General features: G+C 36.0%; 1 protein-coding gene across 2 annotated transcripts in view; it reads left to right on the forward strand.

Moving 5' to 3' along the window:
* Positions 1–19,187, forward strand: part of GRM8 (glutamate metabotropic receptor 8) — a 306,092-nt gene extending 286,905 nt beyond the window's left edge. The window contains exons 9-10 of one of the 2 annotated variants that reach the window (XM_041405382.1): positions 13,457–13,703; positions 18,804–19,187. In XM_041405382.1, the coding sequence (XP_041261316.1) occupies positions 13,457–13,703; positions 18,804–18,853 (297 nt within the window). In that variant the 3' untranslated portion in view covers positions 18,854–19,187. Of the gene's footprint in view, positions 1–13,456; positions 13,715–13,899; positions 13,924–18,803 lie in introns of those variants that run through there. The other variant, XM_041405383.1, reaches the window with a different exon arrangement.
* Positions 19,188–19,908: the final 721 nt, after the last annotated feature.

The following is a 19,908-nucleotide window of genomic DNA, read 5'->3' on the forward strand; positions in this document are numbered from 1 at the left end:
ATTTTAAGAACACTTTTGAAAGCTAAAAAAATTTAGCTATATAAGAAAATCAATTTGCCTAACTTTGATCCCTGGAAAAATCATTAAGCAAGCCCTCTCAAAACAAATTTCTGGTCTCATGAAGGAGAAGAAATTTACTGGAAATAGTCAACATACGTAACCAACCTGATTGCCTTCTTCAATGGGACATGGGTGTTTGTGGATGAGGGGAAAGCTGGGATGTTGTTTGCGTTGATTTTAGCAAGACTTTTGACACTGCGTCCTGCAATATTTTGGTACCTAAGTTTAACATGTTATAGTCTTGGTGGGTGTGCATCAGACAGGTAAGAGTCAGTTTGGATAAAAGGGATCAGAGAGTCATGGATCTGTGTTATGTTCTGTTTGAATGTCACAGGAGGTCTGTTCTGGGACCTGTTTAATATCTTTACCAATGGCCAAATAGTGGATGCTAACAAATTGGGGTATAATTGCTGATTTGCTGAAGGAAAGGGTTGTCATACAAAGACACCTGGACTGGATGGAGGAATGAACCAACAGGAAACCATATAAAATTAACAAGGCATGATGCAAAGTTTGGCACATGGAAAGCTAGAGACCTTGCAGTGGTACAGGGTGAAAACTGACTGACTGGGTAGAAATTCTGTAGAAATTCTGTAGAAAAGGCCACAAAAGCCTCACAGACATCAAACTAAACCTGAGTTAACAGACCCATGGTCACAAACAAGGCCATCAGCCTCCTGGGCTCTCAGAAGCAGATAGGCAAATTGAGAGCAAGGATTACTACTCTCTACCTGGTCCTCATTAGGAGATATCTGAAACACTGACCTCCCAGCACCTTCTAAGAGACATAGCAATAGGCTGGAGCAAGTTCAGCACGAAGACCATCATGATTGTTGGTGGCTGGAGCCCTTGCTGTGTGGTGAGACACTGATGGGCTTGTCCAGCCTGGAGCAGAGAGCTTTGGACAGAATGAACAGCAGCCTCTTGTTTTTATTTTGGTCACTGAGATAATGGAGCCAATCCCTTCACAATGTGGGTGATAGCAGAGCAGGAATCCATGGACATAAATTGAAACAAAAGTAATTTAGTCTGGCTAAAAGGAAAAAAAATGTTTTTCCCTCTAAAGGCAGTGAAGTTCAAGAGGCTGCCCAGAGAGGTTATGCAGTCTCTCTTCATTCTTGGGGGTTTGAGAGACCTGACTGGATGGAGACCTGAGACACCCGGTCTGACTGCACAGCTGACCCTGCTTTGAGGAGAATGTTGGACTAGAGACCCAAGGACCCTTCCACCCTGAGCTAACTATACTTATAAATGAAACAAAGTCTTTTTGGAAAGAATGCAATCAAATTATTCAGTTAAACTGATTTGGATTCTTGTAAGGTTTTAAGGATTTTCAGCTCAAGGTCTTGATGTGGTACAAAGCCTCCTTTTAGCAGAAGTCTCACACAAGGGATAAGCCATTTCCCTCCCAGCAGTAATGCTGACACCATCATATAACGCAGTAGATCAGTGTATTGTAGATGTTGAAAAACTAGGAGATTATTTTACATCAGCTTCTCATGGCTCAGGCCAACATATTGCCATGTTTAGAGTTCAAATTTGAACAGCTGGAAACTGATTTCAGGAAACTGAAATCTCTTGGTAGATATACTTCACATTTTGCTTGAATCTAGGTCTGTTCTGCACTTGTAAACAACATTTTTTTAGGCTGACAACAAACTTCTCCTGTCTTGTGGAAGATGATAACAGTGGCTGTACAGGAAGTATTTCAGATTTCTGAAGGGAAACACACTGGCTTATCTTCTCTGTACAGTGTTACCATAGCAAGAATAGATGGGTGTCTGAACATCCTGGTGTGCCAGATTCACCTTGTATGATTAGCTGTGTTTGTGAGAGTAACATAAATGTTTGGGTCACTCATATTTCCCCTGAGTACACCAGAGCCAAGGCATGCTAGAGTCAGCTCTGAATCAGTCACAAGCCCACCGTGTTGTTGGTTCTGCAGTGATATTTATACACATTTACTGCTGCATACATTATAGACATAAGTTTCTATCTTCTGGCATTGCTCCCAGAAAAGTTAAAATGTTAGGGTTTTTATTTCAGAGTTAATATTCTTGACAGGTAGGAATGACAGAGGAAAGGTAAATGTTGGATGCTGACATCAGAGATATTCTAATGTTGAATTTAGTATGCAGCATGGCATATTTTAATTACCTATTGTACCTATTATACAGTATTACCTATTGTAATAGGTAACTGAGATTATAGCTGCTGAGGGTTCAAATATATAAATAATAACAACATATAAGAATTGTGGAAGGACTACACTGTATTCAGTCTTTTATTATCTGGGATAAACTAATTGAAACCTCACCAGAAGAGGTTGCAGTTAAATAAAACAAAAACCAAAAACACAACAACAACAGCAAAAGACCAAAAAAAACCCCCAAAAACAAACAAACAAACAAAAACAACAACAACAACAACCAAAAAAAAAAAAAAAAAAACTAAAAAAACCTATATTCAAATAGCAAAAAGTTGGTGAAAGTTAGAAGGACATTTTGCAGGGGCAGGGCAGAGGGATGACCCTATATTCAAATAGCAAAAAGAAGGTGAAAGTTAGAAGGACATTTTGCAGGGGCAGGGCAGAGGGATGAGAGGGGGAAGGTATGCAAAGTCATCACTGCTCTACCTTGTTGTTCTTCTGTGATTCTCTTCTGAGATAGCACAGAGATGGTCCTGTAAAATAATATTGCACATTTGTGTAGGAGTCAGCAGAATCCTGCTCTGCCTTAAGAATCCTTTGTTGGGTAGACAAAGAAGAAATGTAAAGCTTATCAGAGTAGCACAGAACAAAACATGTTTAGCATGCAACACAGGTTCATTCAAAAATCTTATTTGAAAACACTTATTTTGAAAATCTTTTACCGTGGACTTTGGAAGGGCTGTGGGTTAGTTGTAGAACAGAATGTGTTGTGTTTAGCAACATACCTGCCCTCTGCACTGAATCTAAGAACCTGGTGCCTGCTTCTAAAATCCAGTTCAGGTTAGAGGATGTTTTTTTCCTGCTCCAGAGTGTGTTTGGGAATTCACAAGGGTCTTCTGCAGTGAATAAATCTAACAGAAAATCTGTACTGGAGTAATGTCACAGTCAATTGTGGAATAAAATAAATCAGAATGACACCAAGGCAAGTAAACACTCAAGTGAGACCTTTAGAGATTAGTAGCAAGAGAAAGGAAATAGTTTTATAGTCTGCAGATTTTAAAGACTAATTTATACTGCAATTTAGTTAATTTAATTTTGCTAAAATATCAGAGAGAAAATTAATGAAAAAATATATTTATTAGTTTTTAAGTTTTGATCAATTCATCACTTGGAGTAATACAGTGTAAATTCATTGAAGCCAAGGAAACAGCCATCAGTGGATTCATCTGGCTGCCGTTAAATTTATTCTGACACAGGGAATGAACACAGCAAACATTTCTAGATAAGACTAGTGCTTGAGTACAACTGTTGTAAGATTTCTGTTCACAAATTGTTATTGAAATGCTTGCTAAAGGCTGCAGGGACATGTTTGATTGTTTGTTTTTCTTTTTGTCATTCCGTTTTAGCTGCTTCCTTGCTCATTACATTGTTCCCATTAGCATAATGTATTGATTGTGTTTGCACAGCTTTTCCTGCCAAAGGCTGCCCTTCAGTTGTACAGCCATTGGGGTAACCAGCTGTTACTTGTTTAAGCCTCCATCATTTTGTATGACAGAGTAACTTAATTATGCCCTGCTTGAAGATGCTAAATAAAATTATCTTCTGAGCAAGTGTACTTCACTCAATATTTGTCTCTATCAGGTACTTAACTCTGACACTTAAGCTATGTGCACTAAATAAGCAAACGTATTTTAAAACAAAACCTAGTAGCAAGTTAATTATTACAGAGTTAGAGGCTGTTCTACAGTATTTCTAGACACAGTTATCTCTTTAGCTCAGGTATTATGCATATTTAAGAGACTTCAGAAAAAAAAATTAAATGTCGTTAATAGTGTAATAAACCAGCACTTAAGGTTAACCTTTTCCAAGCTTTATGAGCATAGGCAATAGATCTTCAGTTAGCATTGTGAATTTTAAAAAGACAGAATTGTAATACTCTATGTATTTGAAACCTGGGCAAGAAAAAATTCCTACTCAGTGATATATCCTAGTTACCAGAATGTGTCAGTCAACATCAATGACCCTTGTGTTATACAGGACAATTAGTTCTTATTTTAATCCTGGTGTTTGAATTAAATTCAGACAATATGTTTCATTGGCAACATCTTTCCTTAGTTCACTATAAGGCAGTTTTCTTGCTTTCCCTTTTTCGTCATGATACAATTATGCATATGAAAGTGACAATTTTGGGGTTGCCAACTGGGTCCTTGAGTGTTAAGTGTTCTGAAATGCAGCTCCCATGTTTTCAAAGGGATTATAATTGAAATTTTTGGCATGAATTTACTTTAAATAGTCTACCTGCCACATTTGCTAGTTTTTGAGCTTTAGGGTAAATTCAATCTCCATTCAAAGTAGATACCTGAAGACCAAATTAATAACAAATCACTTCTATAAAATAAATTTTTGTAAAAGTGATAAAATTTCAAAAGTAAAATTATTCTCTAAATTCTACTGCATCTTATCTAGATATGTTATTCAAGTTAGAATGTATTTGACAAAAGAGAATTTTAATTTTGGTGTATTTGAAAGTGATATGAAAGTCATTTGAAGGCTCTTTGGAAATTTTATAATAAAGGAGTATTTTTTATCAAATAAAGTTGGAAATAAGGTTTTACAGAGCACCCAGCTATTGCTCAATAAATATGTATGGGAGGTGTGTTGTTACTAGGAAAAGGCTGCAGACTTTATATTGTTGTGTCATTGTGGGCTTTTGGAATATATTTTTAATACCTGGAGCTTCTGATGGCTGCAGTAGCACCTGTCCAGCAGCGGGGAGAGTACTGCTGGACTTGTTCCAGCCCAGGTCTCTGAACACTGGACATGGGAACCATCTAACAAACCTGCAAAACCACTCACTAACAAAGTAACTGGGACTTCAAAAAAATCAATAAGCAGGTAATGGGCCCAGATGGACTGAGTTTAGAGGAGAACTCATTTAAAAAAAGAGGAAATAAGGACACACTATTAGAAAACGTGAGAATGCAATCTCAGGTGGATCCAAAACTAAGGGAGAAGGAATACCAGACATCAACATCAAGGACTTGGGATACATAATTTCCCCTTCTTTCTATTTGTCTTGTGGAGGGTTAAATCTGTTTGCCTTAGGAACCAGAGGAGCAGGGACCAGGTGTGTATCACTGCAGAAAAGGGATTGACACTCAAAAGTTTATGTGTATACAGATTTAGCTATATTATTAATGAGATTTTCCTGTAATAATTAAATAGTATGAAAAGAAAAGCTAGTATAATTGTTATTGGATTAATAACAAGATTTGCTATGGTTTTAAGTAGGCTGTTAAGTTTTTAATTAGATAGACAATAAATTCTTAGTTTAGGATTTTGTCAATAAGAAGGTCTTAAGTGTAACACAATATACCATAAAATCCTACTTGTACACTATGTTGAAGATTCAATTAATGTATAAATAAGAACTTGTTTAATTAATTTAATTTCTCAGTTTATCCATGAGGCACAGTATTTTTCCATTATGTTTTTACATTTTTGGGTTTTTTTTTACTTGTATTTGGAAGTACTTTTAGCCTAGCTTTACAAAACATCAGTACTAAATTTCTGTTTTATCTTTTGAAGTTCTGTATTCCTGAATATCAGGACTGGCATACACATTACAACAGACATAAGAGAGATTAGTCTTTGGTCAATTACTGAAAACTGTGACTCTATTTGCAGCAAGGTTGATGAAAGGTATTGCTCACATGGTCTTTAAAAACCACAATACCGCAATAAATTGTGTGCTGTGGTATAAGCAAGCTATGTGATAGTGTAGTGTATGAGAAGAAAAATGAGTTACATTATCAGAACTTAGGAGAAGAAATAAAAATCAATTTGCATACTGATATTTTAAATTACTTTGAAAGTCTGCAAGGCAGTACTTAGGATTTTCCATGACATATATATCCTGAGGATGGATCACAGTGAAGAATCAAATTTTAGTTTCTTACTAGTTGAATATGACATTGTAATAAATGTTACAGATTAAGTAAAGCTGAACATTTCTTTCCTTTCAAAAATGTTGCTAATTTCTAATGGGCAGAGTGTTTGATAATGCAATACTTGTTTGTCTAATCTTCTCCAACTTTTGCCAAAAACCAGCATAATTTCTGATGCCAGTGTTCTGTGTTGTTATCTGTAAAAATGTCTACAGGGGTTACACATCAACAGAAAGCTTTCAAAATTAGCAGTTTTAGAGGAACTAAAGCATCGGAAACTGGCATATTAAAACAAGCAAAGGAAAAAGAAGAAAAATCAAGGAATTAATAAAAAAAATCTGTTTGTCTAGAATGTTATGCTAAGAGATTACATTTACCAATAAAAATTACAATGGACATTATTGTCTGCCATGTTAAGAAAGTACCATGTTACTATGAATCATGGAATCACAGAAAATTTTGGGTTGGAAGGCACTTTTAAAGATCATTTAGCTCCAACCCCTCTGCCATGGGCAGACACATTTCACTGGGCCAGGTTGATCAGGGCCCCATCCAGCCTGGTCTTGAATGCTTCCAGGGATGGGACAGTTACAGCTTCTCTGGGCAACCTGTGCCAGTGTCTCAACCTCATGACAAAAAATTTCTTCCTTATGTTTGGTCTAAATCTGCCTACTTTCAGGATAAGACCCTTTCCCTTACACTGTCACTATGGCCTTCAGTAAAATCTCTCTCTCTCTCTTATACCCACCCCCCCCACCTCACTCTCCCTTTACAGATTGAAAAGCCACAAAAAAATCTCCCCCTCTTACAAATATTGCAGGTAAGGTCAAAATTTGACTTAAGTGGAAAATCTGAAGTGAAATAGTTACCATAATTCAGTTTCTGAAAGGCAAACATATACATATTCCACCAAGACTCCTCTGAGCTTTTATAGCTCCTCTCACATCCAAGCTTTACTGGAAGTTCATACTTTTTAAATGTGGCACACGTTTAATTTGAAATCAGTTGTTAGAGCTTTCCTTTCTCATAACTTTCTGAAAGCAGCAGAAATTAAAAAATAAAAATAAAGATTATATGTTTTCTCAGGATTTGTTTTCTTCTGCTGTGTGAAGAATCATAGCCTACATTTACTTCTTGAGATAATCATCTTACAGACGTTTTAGTTTCATTTTGTAAGAAAGCTTTCACTTTTCTTCTTTAAGCCTCATTTTAATTGCTAGTTTGGTAAGGAATGTTTTCAAAAGGCTAAAAGATATATAAGTACCGTATCTTCCCATGTTTTCTAACTGAACAAATGTTTGAAGACTCATTCAGTGAAGTTTATCTTAAACCTGGAAAATAATCTTGTCATATGAGCAAAGCAATGACTGACTTGTACCCGTTATGTTTTCCTTCAAAAAAATTTCTTCCCACAGATCAAGCTAGAAAAGTATGTTTTGCAGTGACAGCAATAAAAACCTGTAGGTGTCAGCTTATGAGGTTCTGTAGAGAAGCATGAATCCTTTGGTTAGCTTTTGGCTCCTTGTCAGCATTGTTACCTCCTGTTTACATTCTCCTGGTTTCAAATGTATTTCATATATATTTGTCTGCATCCAGGCTTTTCCTTGTTCCTTTTTGGTGTGGAATCCATTGCATGGCATTTCTTTCTAATTTGTGAACAGGACTGTGAAACATAATTTTTGTCAGCCAGTCAACTCTTCAGCAATCAGCAACACACACGAAAATAATTGTAGTGTATGGCATGTGCATTACTTTAAAAGAAGAAAGGGACTGTTTTTTTTCTAAGCCTTCTATGTTCTGCAGCACAGGGAAGATGGCTATGAATGCTTCCAGTGTTTTCCTGGAAATAAAAATACTCATGCTGTCTCCACCATAAAGAAAGAAGGCGCATTTTGCTATCTTTCACAATATGAGAGATGCCTGTAGATAGATGATATGTATCTTCATTTTATGATGTATCATTTATCTCCTGGATAGAAATGATCTGGTAAAGGTTTCTGAGAAAGAAGGGAAGAGTGGGAAGAGGGAATGAGATCAAAAAACCTATTGGGAAACAAAGCTTGCTGCAGTTCTGTCCTTATAATATGAAACTGGCTGAAGCAACTGAGGAGATTCACGTAAGAGGCATACAGAATTTGATAACAAGGATAAAGGAAAAATTAAATCATAATTCAATCTTCTGCTCTATTGCTAGCAGTGTGGGACATGTTCAAGAGTGCCTGTGTTTATCTGTCTCAGCAGGATGGTTCAAACTCCAGTGTTTGATACCAGGGCTATTGCTCTATCCTGTAGAGAAAGATACTTCTAAAGGGCAAATTGTATAGAATTAGTCAATGAGAGTCATTAGACCAGCTGTGTCCTTTCAAACATTTACGTCTATTTGGACTGCAAGTAGCTGAGTTGAGTCTATGCTAGGCACACTCATAGTTTGAGATGTACCAAGACTTCCCTCAGTGATTTAGCTCTTCACTCACTGCTGGACTTTTTTTCATCTGTGTTACGACTATCAGGAGTTAGAGAGCTTGTGCCAAAGTGGAAAACAGATTAAATTTACTCAAGACAACTCAGTAGCCATATGCCTTTCCAGGATATATTATTAAAACCAGATCGGGGAAAGTCTGTTCTCTATTTGACTTATTAAACTTCAGTAGAAGAGAAAAATAAATAGCATGATAAAATCAACAATTCTGCAGAGACTCTGAATATTATCTTACACCTAAAAATAGGGGAGGACTCAAAACAAGGAAGCAGTCTGGACAAGGTTGTGACATTACTACTTTTTTTTGGGTTGTTTTTTTTTTTTTTTCCCTTTAGTGAAAGTAGTTGCTTTGTGTTGAACTTTGCCTCAGCTAACATCCAACAGATGGGACACTACTGGCGACTTGAGGGATATTTTATTTCCAAACAGTGAAGCCTAGCTGATAGTCAGTCATTCAGCTGCCTGCTCTGGGACAATTCAGTGTGTACACCTGCTTTGATGCTGAGAAACTTTTTCAGCTTTCCAAGGAGGCAATTCAGTTTCAAGTACTTTCAAACTGGAGAACTCATTAGAGTATCTGTGTTTTACTAAAATAGCATGTTTCATTGGCCCAATGTTTCCTCTGGAATGTTTTAGGTTTCAAAGTAGAAAGACACACATAACCCTAGAATCAATGGCCATTATCTATTTTAGTTGCTGAGTTAGGATAATCTGAAGGCTACACTACCAAGCTTGTATGAACCTTCTGATGAGGAAAGGGTCCAGGTCACTTGTGGGACAGAAATCATGTGTCTGAGCAGGGATCTGAATCTTTTTCACAAGGGACTGCCTATTATGACGAATTCTTTGTCAGTTGTGGAGGTTAAAATTGTACGTAAAAAGTCTTGTATCAGTTGTGGGCTGGGGTTGAGGTGGAGGATAGAGACAGGAAGGTATTTAGGCCTCAAGTATTTCCCTTAGTTTAAAGGGTGTTTTTCCTTGCACTACTGTGATTTTAGTTTTCTGACATATCCTCTGACTGTTAAGAACAAGGGGGATAGATATAGCAGTCTTTGTTACATTTGTGAAAGGCATTATCAGAGAAAAAGTTTGTAGTTCAGAAGGGATTTTGGTGTGAGGAGTGCTGAAATTCATTTCGTACAACTATGAATCATTCTAAAAAGGGACCTTTATTCTCCTGTAACTTTGAGTGAGCTACCACTGTGAGACACATGAAAAATTATTCAGACCTCATATCTTATTAAACTGAACTACTTTGCTTGTTCCTTATTTTTAGAGCATGTAATTCTGTAAAAGTTACAGGTAGTTATCTTCCCAGAATAATAAAAGTACCCAGAATGCAGAGCCATAAAACATCATTGTCCTCTTGTCAGGAATAAAACAAGGTAAGAGTCAGACAAAAGTCAAACCAAGTGTATGTGGTATCCTTTTACTAGACTTAGGCTTCATCAGGCTGCAAGAATGGGGATTCCCAAGAAAGGAAGGATTAAGTGCAAGAGATATTCCCATCCAATAAACAGATTCTCAGCCTTCAAATGACCACTTAAAAAAGTAGTAGGACTTGAGATAGGCCAAGGGGTAGTGGTTTTAAAATACAAGAGGGTTGATTCAGACTAGTACTAAGGATTTTTTTATGATGAAGGAGGTGAAGCACTGGTACGGCTTAGCCAGAAGAGGTGGTAAATGCCCAGTGCCTGGAAACATTCAATGTCAGGTGCTCTGAGCACCTGATCTAGTTGAAAATATTCCTGCTCACTGCAGAGGGGCTGAACTAGAGGTCCTTTCAAAGTCACTTCCAACACAAACTATTCTATGATTACAGTATAGAAAAAGGAATCAGACTCAGAGTGTCATGGACAACTCAGCCTCTAGCTGAGAATGCAATTTCATTAGCCTATGCAATCAGATAGATGTATGCACACACACAATGTGTACACGTAAGGATATGTTCAAAGCCTTTCCCTCAAGGCTGAGCAAGTGTCTTGAAACCCTTCTTTCTCACTGGCTTTATTAAAGAGTAAGTGGTAAGAGGGATCCATGAAAAAGAGGATCCCTGAGTCTGAAGCTCTTTAAAGACTATAATCACTCTTTGAATATTGTCCTGTCAGAAAACTCCCAGTTCATCCTAGTGTTGATATTTCCATAACTATAGTGGCTGGTTCAAAAACACAGAAATCATTAGAAATAAACCCCATTGCATATGAATTGTAATCAGCAATATGAAACTAACTGTGATTTGCATTTTCTAAAATAGGCTGTTGTGCTGATCAGCAGTTAAGTCCACAGAAAATAGATTAGATATAATGATATAGGTAATGAAAAATACCTGCACTGAAACCTGTAGGATCTTAATTTTTCATTGTATGATGAGATTCAGAGTTGTTTCACTTATGTAGCTTAGTGGAATGTAAACATCCAAGCTGACACTGACACACTAAGAGAAAGCTCTTTAGTAAGATCTTGGCACTGTGGCACCTCTAATTGCTAGAAAGATCATTGAGATCTACTATAATGTATAGATTTGTTAATGCTAATAACAAAGTAATTCCTGTATTTTATCCTATAACATTTGGAGCTTTATCCTTTTTACCACATCCCTCTTACACTGAACCATGAGAGAAAGACAAGTCTTAGAACTTGAATACTTTGATAAGAAATAAAAACTGCAAACTATATTTAAATGCCAGTCATTGTTGCAGAATGCATGGGTGAGGCTTAGGTAGCACTTAATTGCCATGACTTGGATTTTAAAAAATGGTAAGGCTTCAAAAAGAATTTTTATGTTTAATGGAACTTTCATACACATTACAGTTTTTAAAAGTTATTGCTTACAATGGTTTCAGTTTTGAAAATCCCATCAGGAAATATATTAATGTTTAGGAACCAAAATACTTTTGCTTTTGGATGCCACATAATGAAATGCTTAACCCTAAAAGCCACTGCTGTATCAGTTTGTTTGGAGATCAGTCAATTTGGTTCAGGGAGAAGTAGACATGCATGTGAACATGCATCTGCACAGAAGTCCTTCCACACAAGTCTGAAAAAACTTCTTTATTAGTGTGACCATGTAATGTTTTCATTAGAAATGTTCATGCACAATATAACTCTGCTTTCAGGCACACCACTGTCATTTTGGAGATTGATGGGAATAGAATTATTTCACTGAGAAAAGAGTGTGAGAAAACAGTATATTATTTCCTCAAGTACTGAATTGATGTATGATCCAAATGAAGGAAGGTTTTATTGCTGTTCCTTTCCTCAGCACAACAGACAGTCCTGATTGTCTTTTCAGGCTGGTGCTGTCCCTGAAAGTGGGTTGAGCTTTTTACAGATTTTGAGGAATTGTTCGTGTTTTCTTGAAGACTAGATTGGGCTATGCTTCTTTTTATGGTAGTAGTATTTGTATTTCTGTACAGTTATACAGTTACTTAATAAGGTCATTCAGAATACGTGTTTTTTCCTTACCTAAGATTGCTTTAAGTAAGAGAGCACAGTTTATTTGTGATCCCTAAGGAGAAAGTATCTAATGTAAAAACTTTGTAGGCTGAAAGACATTAAAATGTTCAGCTATAATTGTGCACAACAGTTTATTATATCTCTACTTTTCTGCCAAGGGCCAAGGCACCCAAGGGCACTTCATAAAAAATGATGATCTGAAGCTGACATTGCAGACAGACTTACCACCTTATCTTCAGGTTAATGTGATAGTGCTGGCCAGTGCTTAAAATCATTCCTGACAATGTCACTGAATCATCTGCGAAGGCACTGAGCATGTTTTACTTCAGTATCTTTTTCAATATAACAAGGATTACTGAGAGATTTCCTACTTAACACAGAACTGTAAAGTATTTTTTGTAAAGAATATGGCTAATAAAAAATTATTTCCTAAGAAAACACTGTTGAGCAGTTAGTATTGGTATTGGTAGTTTTTAGTATTGGTATTGGTACCAATTAGTATTGTATAATACTATACTAGCTGAATACTTCATCAAACAAATTTCTGTCTGCTGTTCTTACGTAGTGTTTACTGGCATTTTCTTTTATGGTATTATGGAATACCAGAATTACCTTCTTTTTATAGGTGATAACAAAAAATAGACAGACTCACTCTAAAATGCCAGATTTTTCCCTTCTATCTATAGGGAACTGAGGTCTTTTGTGAGATAATTTCATGGTCTCTCAATTTTCTGATTTCTTACTTAGGACCATGACATATTAATAACTTTATTGTGTGCCAATAGAGCATTGTGATTAGAATTCAAAAGTAGGATGGAAAACAAACAAACAAAGAAAAAAATCAACCCCCCAACACCCTCAGGAATATTCAAGCATCACTATGGTAAACTAATTTTTTTTCCAGCTTGAAGCTCACAGACTATATAAAAGATTCCATTAGATTCTGCGTTATGCTGCTGTCAGTTGAGCTATGCTGCATACATTGTTGAATCACCATGTGGCATACTGGTGTAGAAGCTTCTGTCTGTTAAAATAGATGGCACAAGGCTAACTCTATTGTCATTCCTGTCTTCTTGTCCAGACATACTGGTTTTTTTTTTTTTTCTAAAAATGTGTTTGCTGCAGCATCTTTGTTACTTTTATGAGAATGAAGTTTCATGAATACTATGTTGTTTCTCCCACCTACTCTTAAGGTTATGAACCCAACAGGAAACAGCCGTACTCTGCTATAATTAAAAACAACCAAAGCCAAGGGTCTTTTTGATGCTCCCTTTCCACCTAGTACTTTTAAGATAGCTACTTTGTTTTCCTTCTTATATTAAATCAATATAACAATGATTTTTATGTTTTTCTTTCCTTCCCCAGATGTACATCCAGACAACAACGCTGACTATCTCCATGAGTTTAAGTGCTTCTGTGTCTCTGGGCATGCTCTACATGCCCAAGGTTTATATTATAATTTTTCATCCAGAGCAGAATGTTCAAAAACGGAAGCGGAGCTTCAAGGCTGTAGTGACAGCTGCTACAATGCAAAGCAAACTGACACAAAAAGGAAACGACAGACCAAATGGCGAAGTCAAGACTGAACTGTGTGAAAGTCTTGAAACCAACAGTAAGTCTTCTGTAGACTTGGTCAAGAGTGGCAGCACATCTTAATAGATGTACGTTCACAAGAATGCACTTTCTTTTAAATATAAACTTAATTATTTTTGTTGCTTGTTCTGCATGAATCCAGAGATGTGTCAGAAGTCATGTACTGCTGAATGCAGGAATGTCTAGAGCTGTTTCAAAGAAATTGATTTTCACAGGAGGCTAGTAGAAAAAAAAAATAAAAGCACAAGCAGATTTTGAAACGCCACATCTTTTAAAAATTGTTTGTTTTAGCTAGTGCTATTTTGATGTGTTGTACATTGCTGTGCCAGTGGTATGTCCTGACAGTTCATGGGGTGTATTTATGGTCATCACTGTATATTCAAAACTCAAAGGCTTTTGAAAAGAAAAAGCTATAATGAAAACAGCTAGCATTGTTTTTATTTTACAGTCAGATATGGAAGTGAAAATAATGCTTTTTACCTTCCTACCTTAATATTTGTTGGAATGTTCATTTATCACAACTCATGAATAACACCTCCCGTAATGCTGGGAACACTTCTCATAATGCATACTGCTTCCAATCCAGGTTTTTGTTCTGGTCTCACTCATTTTGGTACAAAATCTTGATAATTTGTGTGAAGCTTAATTACAAGATGTTCTGATATATTGTAGGTTTTTAATAGGAAAAATTCTTTCCCATATCAGAAAAGTTCTTGAATCTTGCAACATCTCAAAGTTGCTCTGGTACAGGAGAAAACAGAGGTTACAGCTCCCATTCTACCACAAGACATACCATTTTATAAACTGGACTTCATAATAACAACAATAATCAACGATGAGCAAAGACATTAACCTTATACCCAGTGCTGAGAAATGGAGAATTGTTTTCTTTTGAGAAGGTAGATGTCACATTAAATGAGCAGCAGCAGTGACAGCTAAGCTTTTCAGTCATTTTACTGGAAACAACATGGTTTATTTTAAATTTTTTTTTGCTTTTGGATGATATTGGTGTTTAAGTAGTACTGTTTTGGTTAAGCACATTGAGACAAGGCAGTACTAAGTTTGCATTAAAATATTGTATTTATTTCTGCAAAATGAACCCCCTACTGAAATCTATCAGAGTTTGCCAGATTAAAGACTACATAAAAGCAGTCCATAACTCTACCATACTGTACTATGCTATACTATACTTGCTGATGCATGGAGGATACAGAGTGCAAACTCTTTCACTGGAAAAACTCATGATCCTTCAAAATATGTAAAGCTGCTAGAGTGAGCTATGGACTTACAGAGCTTCAGATTGAGACATGTAACAAAGGACAAACAAGAAAGGCATAGAAAATATTTGTGGATCAAATGATAGAATAGGAATATGAAAGACTCAGTAATTTTGCAACACTTCAGAAAACTCAGAAGGAAAAAAGGAAGAGAGACAAGGATTTTGCTGAGTGTGCAAAATTATAAACTTCCAAGGAGAGGCTAAAGCAGGGTTTTCACAGTAGGGTGAGAAAGAGTGTTAATAAGAAAGTCTTGGGTGTCTGATGTTTATCTACTGTATCTAACTAAGAAATGCTGTGACTGGTATTCCTTAAACTATGATTATGCATAATTCATAGAAACAGATGCTACTGAAAGCAAGTCGGCTTCTTAAATAGTCCAATACTGCAGGGTAATGCTTATTTACTGTGCTCTAAACATGATTTTAACAGTAACACATCTATGCAATTCTGAGCTCACTAGGAGTATATCCTGACTAAGTTTTCATCCATCATAATGCTTGACAGGTAAAAATTCAGTCAAGTCATCTGCACTCCAGAAAGCTCTCCCTATGTAATTGAGTTCTAGGCCTCAAGATGGCCTGTAGCTTTCTCTCTTCCCTGAAATAGTTATTGTCAAAGAATTTGAAGGTTCCTGTGAATTTTAAGTGCACAATGCAGCATAAGTCCTTTTCACTGTGTCACTTGTAACAGCTTCTCAGCACCACAAAATTTCTTATTGCAGTGACTCCATGTGAGATAGATCTTTCTTTTCAGTGATAGCATATGAAACTGATTGCAAAATATCAGTCTACTTCTAGTATGCCAGAAGTGAGCAGTGATTGTTTCCCCCATTTACCAAGCACAATGATAGCAGTGCTCATAACTAGCTGAGAAACAGGATGAGATAGTCACGTAATCCCTTTCACTTCCCATCCAGAGACAACTCTGCTCTATCTAGTTTGTCCTGTTCCGTGTAACACATGTTATTCTGTCTTGCCTATGTTGAATATGTTCATGGGTTTATTTGTGGGAATAGGTCCAAAATCAGTGAAAAATAAATTGTTTCTGGGAAACAGGATAAAAAACCCATCCAGGTGCGGTCACAGAAGGCAATGACAAGTACATTAAATGAATATAGGTCAGATCATAATAATCATTCTACATTGCTCTTTTATTTTTTTCTTCTTTTCTTTTTGTTTCATTTCAACAGCAAAGTACCAACTGGTGCTGAAAAAGAGTGTTTATTCTCAGAAATATTTTGAGCCAAGTCGGTTACTTTTTCTGGCCATCCAGGACTGCCAAGTGTGGTTCATGTTATTATTATGAAATGTTAACAGTCTTAAAGAGCAGGACACCAACTGCTGAAGCTTTCAGGTCCCCAAACATGAACTCTAGACTTATTCCACAAAACTGAAAAGACACATGCAATATTTATAAAGTAAAAAACCACAAACACTGTTTGGAGATGAGATTAGTTTTAATATATTTCAAACCACTGTCTACAGTAAATTCCTGGGTTATAATTTTTTAAAGTAATAACACTCAGGACTCGACGGGATAATTTTTGTTTCTTGATCAACTCTAGATTAATTCTATCAAAACTGTTTAATTCTCAGATACATAACAAAGTTACAGCAATTTAACAAATCATATCAGCTGAGGTGTGGTAACTACTGTTTTTGTATTTTGTATTGTATTCTTGCAAACGTGCTCACATAATTCAGCTTACTGACTTGTGATAAATCTGATTATGTTACATTGCTGTGGGCTAAAAACATGCACATGTAAAGTTATCACAGAACTCAGCTCATACAGGATAATGTGGTAATGTAACTTAACCTGATCATGTATCTGACCCTACTTTCAGGGAAAGGGGAAAAAATAAGCTCTGATCTTTCTATCCTTTTGTTCCCAAGTGTGCAGAGTTTGTAGATGAGCATTTATCTGTTATTTATTAGCTGGGAAAAATCCTTCTATGCTTGAAGATCCTGGTGCCATTTCATCAGTCCTGCATTATTTTGAGTAGGAACTCAGCAGGCCAAAAGAAAAAATAGAATCCTCTCAGAAATCCAGCTGTGGGAGCATGAGAGAGTTCAGACGGGAGCAGTACATGTCATTTGAAAGATCTGAAAGATGTAAATTATGCTATACTTGCTTCAAGTGTCCCAAAACATGCAAATAAAGCTATTTCATGTTGGTGCTCGAATATTGTGATCAAGTATGAGAAAGACTTGCTTTGTGTGCCAAAAGCAGACCTTTCATGAATTAGCTTTCTCTAGACACAAAGTATTGGAACTACCTGTGCACGTGAAAGTAAGAAAGATTACATTTTTCAGCTTTTGTTTGATTATTCATGCTTGTATATATATTCTTAGGGAAAAGGATTATAGTAATATGTGAATTAAATAGTCTGGTTCTGTTGTGTCTTAAAAAATGGCAAATGCAGTATTAGATTCAAATTGCTCAGAAAATCTAAGAAAACATGACAAAAATCAAGAAGCAAACTTAGTTATACTAACCACTATTAATTTGCATCCATTTTAGTGATCCTTTATTTAGTTTAATCCATGATGCAGAAGAGAGAAACTGTCATTTCTCAGTTTCTGTAGACTGTTCTTCACAAATCATCAGATTGTTGGGCTGAATTTAGGAGTTAGCATGAAGAATGCTTTTCCTATCTATCTCAGCTGCTCTCACCACACTCTATATAGAAAAAAGAAAGAAATTGAAGAATGGTATGAAAATACACCTTTCTAAACTTATATAGATTAGGAAACTTTTTGCCATCCCGTTATTTTCATCTTGCCATCTGCAATCTTCACTATCATAAACATGATATCTATCACTATCTTCACTATCACCCTCTTCACTCTCTTCACTATCATGTCTGTACCAGACAGAATATAAAACATATTTAGAAAGTCAAATTCCTTTTTATGCAGTGTAACATAGACCTTATTATAGAGAAATAAGAGACTCAGTCCCCCATCAGTCTCATTTTCCATGTACCCAACTGATTTAAAATTAGAGAACTATGAGACCTGATGTAATCACTTTTCTCCTCCACCCATTACGTTAACCTTGAGTGATATGACTTGAGTCATATTTTTATAGCATATTTTTTGTATTTCTTAATAGCAAGGGTGTAAGGGCTAGAACCAGAAACAAACTTTCTTAAAAGATTCCTAGCTGTTCACTTTTGCAATACTAGACCTGTTTATTTCTCTCAACATATTGCCTCATTCTGAACAAGGAATATAAGCTCTGATCAAAAGAAGCATGATTAGCTGACCATCAGCATAAGGCGACCATAATTTTCTCCAGATAATATGTTCTGTATGGACTATCTGCTCAGTTTCTCTAATTTGAAGAGGGTTAGGCTTTGTTCCTTTCGAGGAGCATAAGTCTCATTTTGGATGGACAAACCACCACTAACTGCAATGTTGTGTTCAAACAGTAGAAGAGAAAAAAATCCAGTATCTAATATATATAAAAAAAATATATGGAATTCAGACAAAATAATAGCAGGTGTTGAAATTCTGTTGTGGGTATGCTGAAACCACTCATCATTTTTCCTTTCTATGGACCTCTGCTTTCCCAAGTCATAAACAAAATAAGTGGTCATAAACACAGAAATTTGGATCCAGTTTATACACTACTTATATACATCCTTAAACATTCTTTATTCCATGAACATGGACCATATTGTTTGGAAATATAGTAGGACATTGTCTGAATTCAAATGCTAAGTATGTTTTTTTTCCTCCTCTCTTGATTCTAAAAATCCTGAACATTTTTTTTTTGTTGTTGTTGTTGTTGTTGTTTGTTTTTGGTTTGTTTCTTTTGCTTTTGATTTACAGCCTCCTCTACCAAGACAACTTATGTCAATTACAGCAATCAGGCAAACTGAGCAGGGATGAAATTCACTGGAAGATCTGCAGGACTGGATCTTGCAAACATAGCCTTTACCACCACGAGAATTCAGTCTTGAAAATATCAGTAGTCTACATTCAAATCAATAGTCAGTCTCCTAAAGAACAAGGATTAAACAAAAGCAAAATGCAAAAAGAGACAGGGGAAGGAAAAGTCCAGTTTTATAACATAGAGACAGAATGTCAAGCTTCTGAACTGTTCACTCACAAAAGGAAGCAAATCACAAAAGGAAAACAAATGTTAGCTTGTGAAAAAAAAAATGCTGTTGAAATAAATCATGTCTGCTGTTATATTTGTAAGTACTTTTTTGTGATTGTGACAATTTCCTTTCCTGTCCTACATTGTTCAATTCGTAAAAGAAGATGAGTTTGTTTCTTGTGACGGCTGACTGAATTAATTCCTGGGTTATGCTAAAATAAATGCAATGGTCAATGCATGCTAATTTTTATACAAAATAATTTATTTCTAATAATAAAGGAATGTTTTGCAAATGTTGAGACTTGTTTTGTTGCAGTTTTAAGGAAAAAACGTCCTTACACTGTTGTCTATTGTTTGTTTAGAATGTGCAGTAAAGGTGGGTGTAACAAATAAAATAATAATCATGGCATCAGAAGAATGCAGTGTAAACTCTAAGCATGTGTGTATGTATGCGTGTATGTGTGCACCTGTGTGTGTACATACGTGCATGCCTGCCTGCATGCGTGTGTGTGTGTACTCTGCAGTGTGTGAATTTATTTGTTCAAAGCTTTGTGACTATATTTTCTAATGGAAGGATTTTTTCCCTCTTCTTACCCTCAAAGTAAGTTCATTTTATATGTTTGTAAAGTAAAGCGGTCCTGATAGTAATTATTTTGTATGATTGTATTATATTTTTGAGTCTTCACTAATAATTTTGATCCTTTTCATTTCTGGAACTTACAGTTTGTAAGACTTTATGACAGCTAGACTGGATTAAGGTGAAAGCCTATTCAGCCTAGTATCCTGTCTCTGACAGGAGAATGTAGCAAATGCATATCTCAATAAAGGTGACTT

The sequence above is a fragment of the Onychostruthus taczanowskii genome, unplaced genomic scaffold (assembly GCF_017590055.1).
Source record: "Onychostruthus taczanowskii isolate IOZ18803 unplaced genomic scaffold, ASM1759005v1 scaffold23, whole genome shotgun sequence".
Lineage (NCBI taxonomy): Eukaryota > Metazoa > Chordata > Aves > Passeriformes > Passeridae > Onychostruthus > Onychostruthus taczanowskii.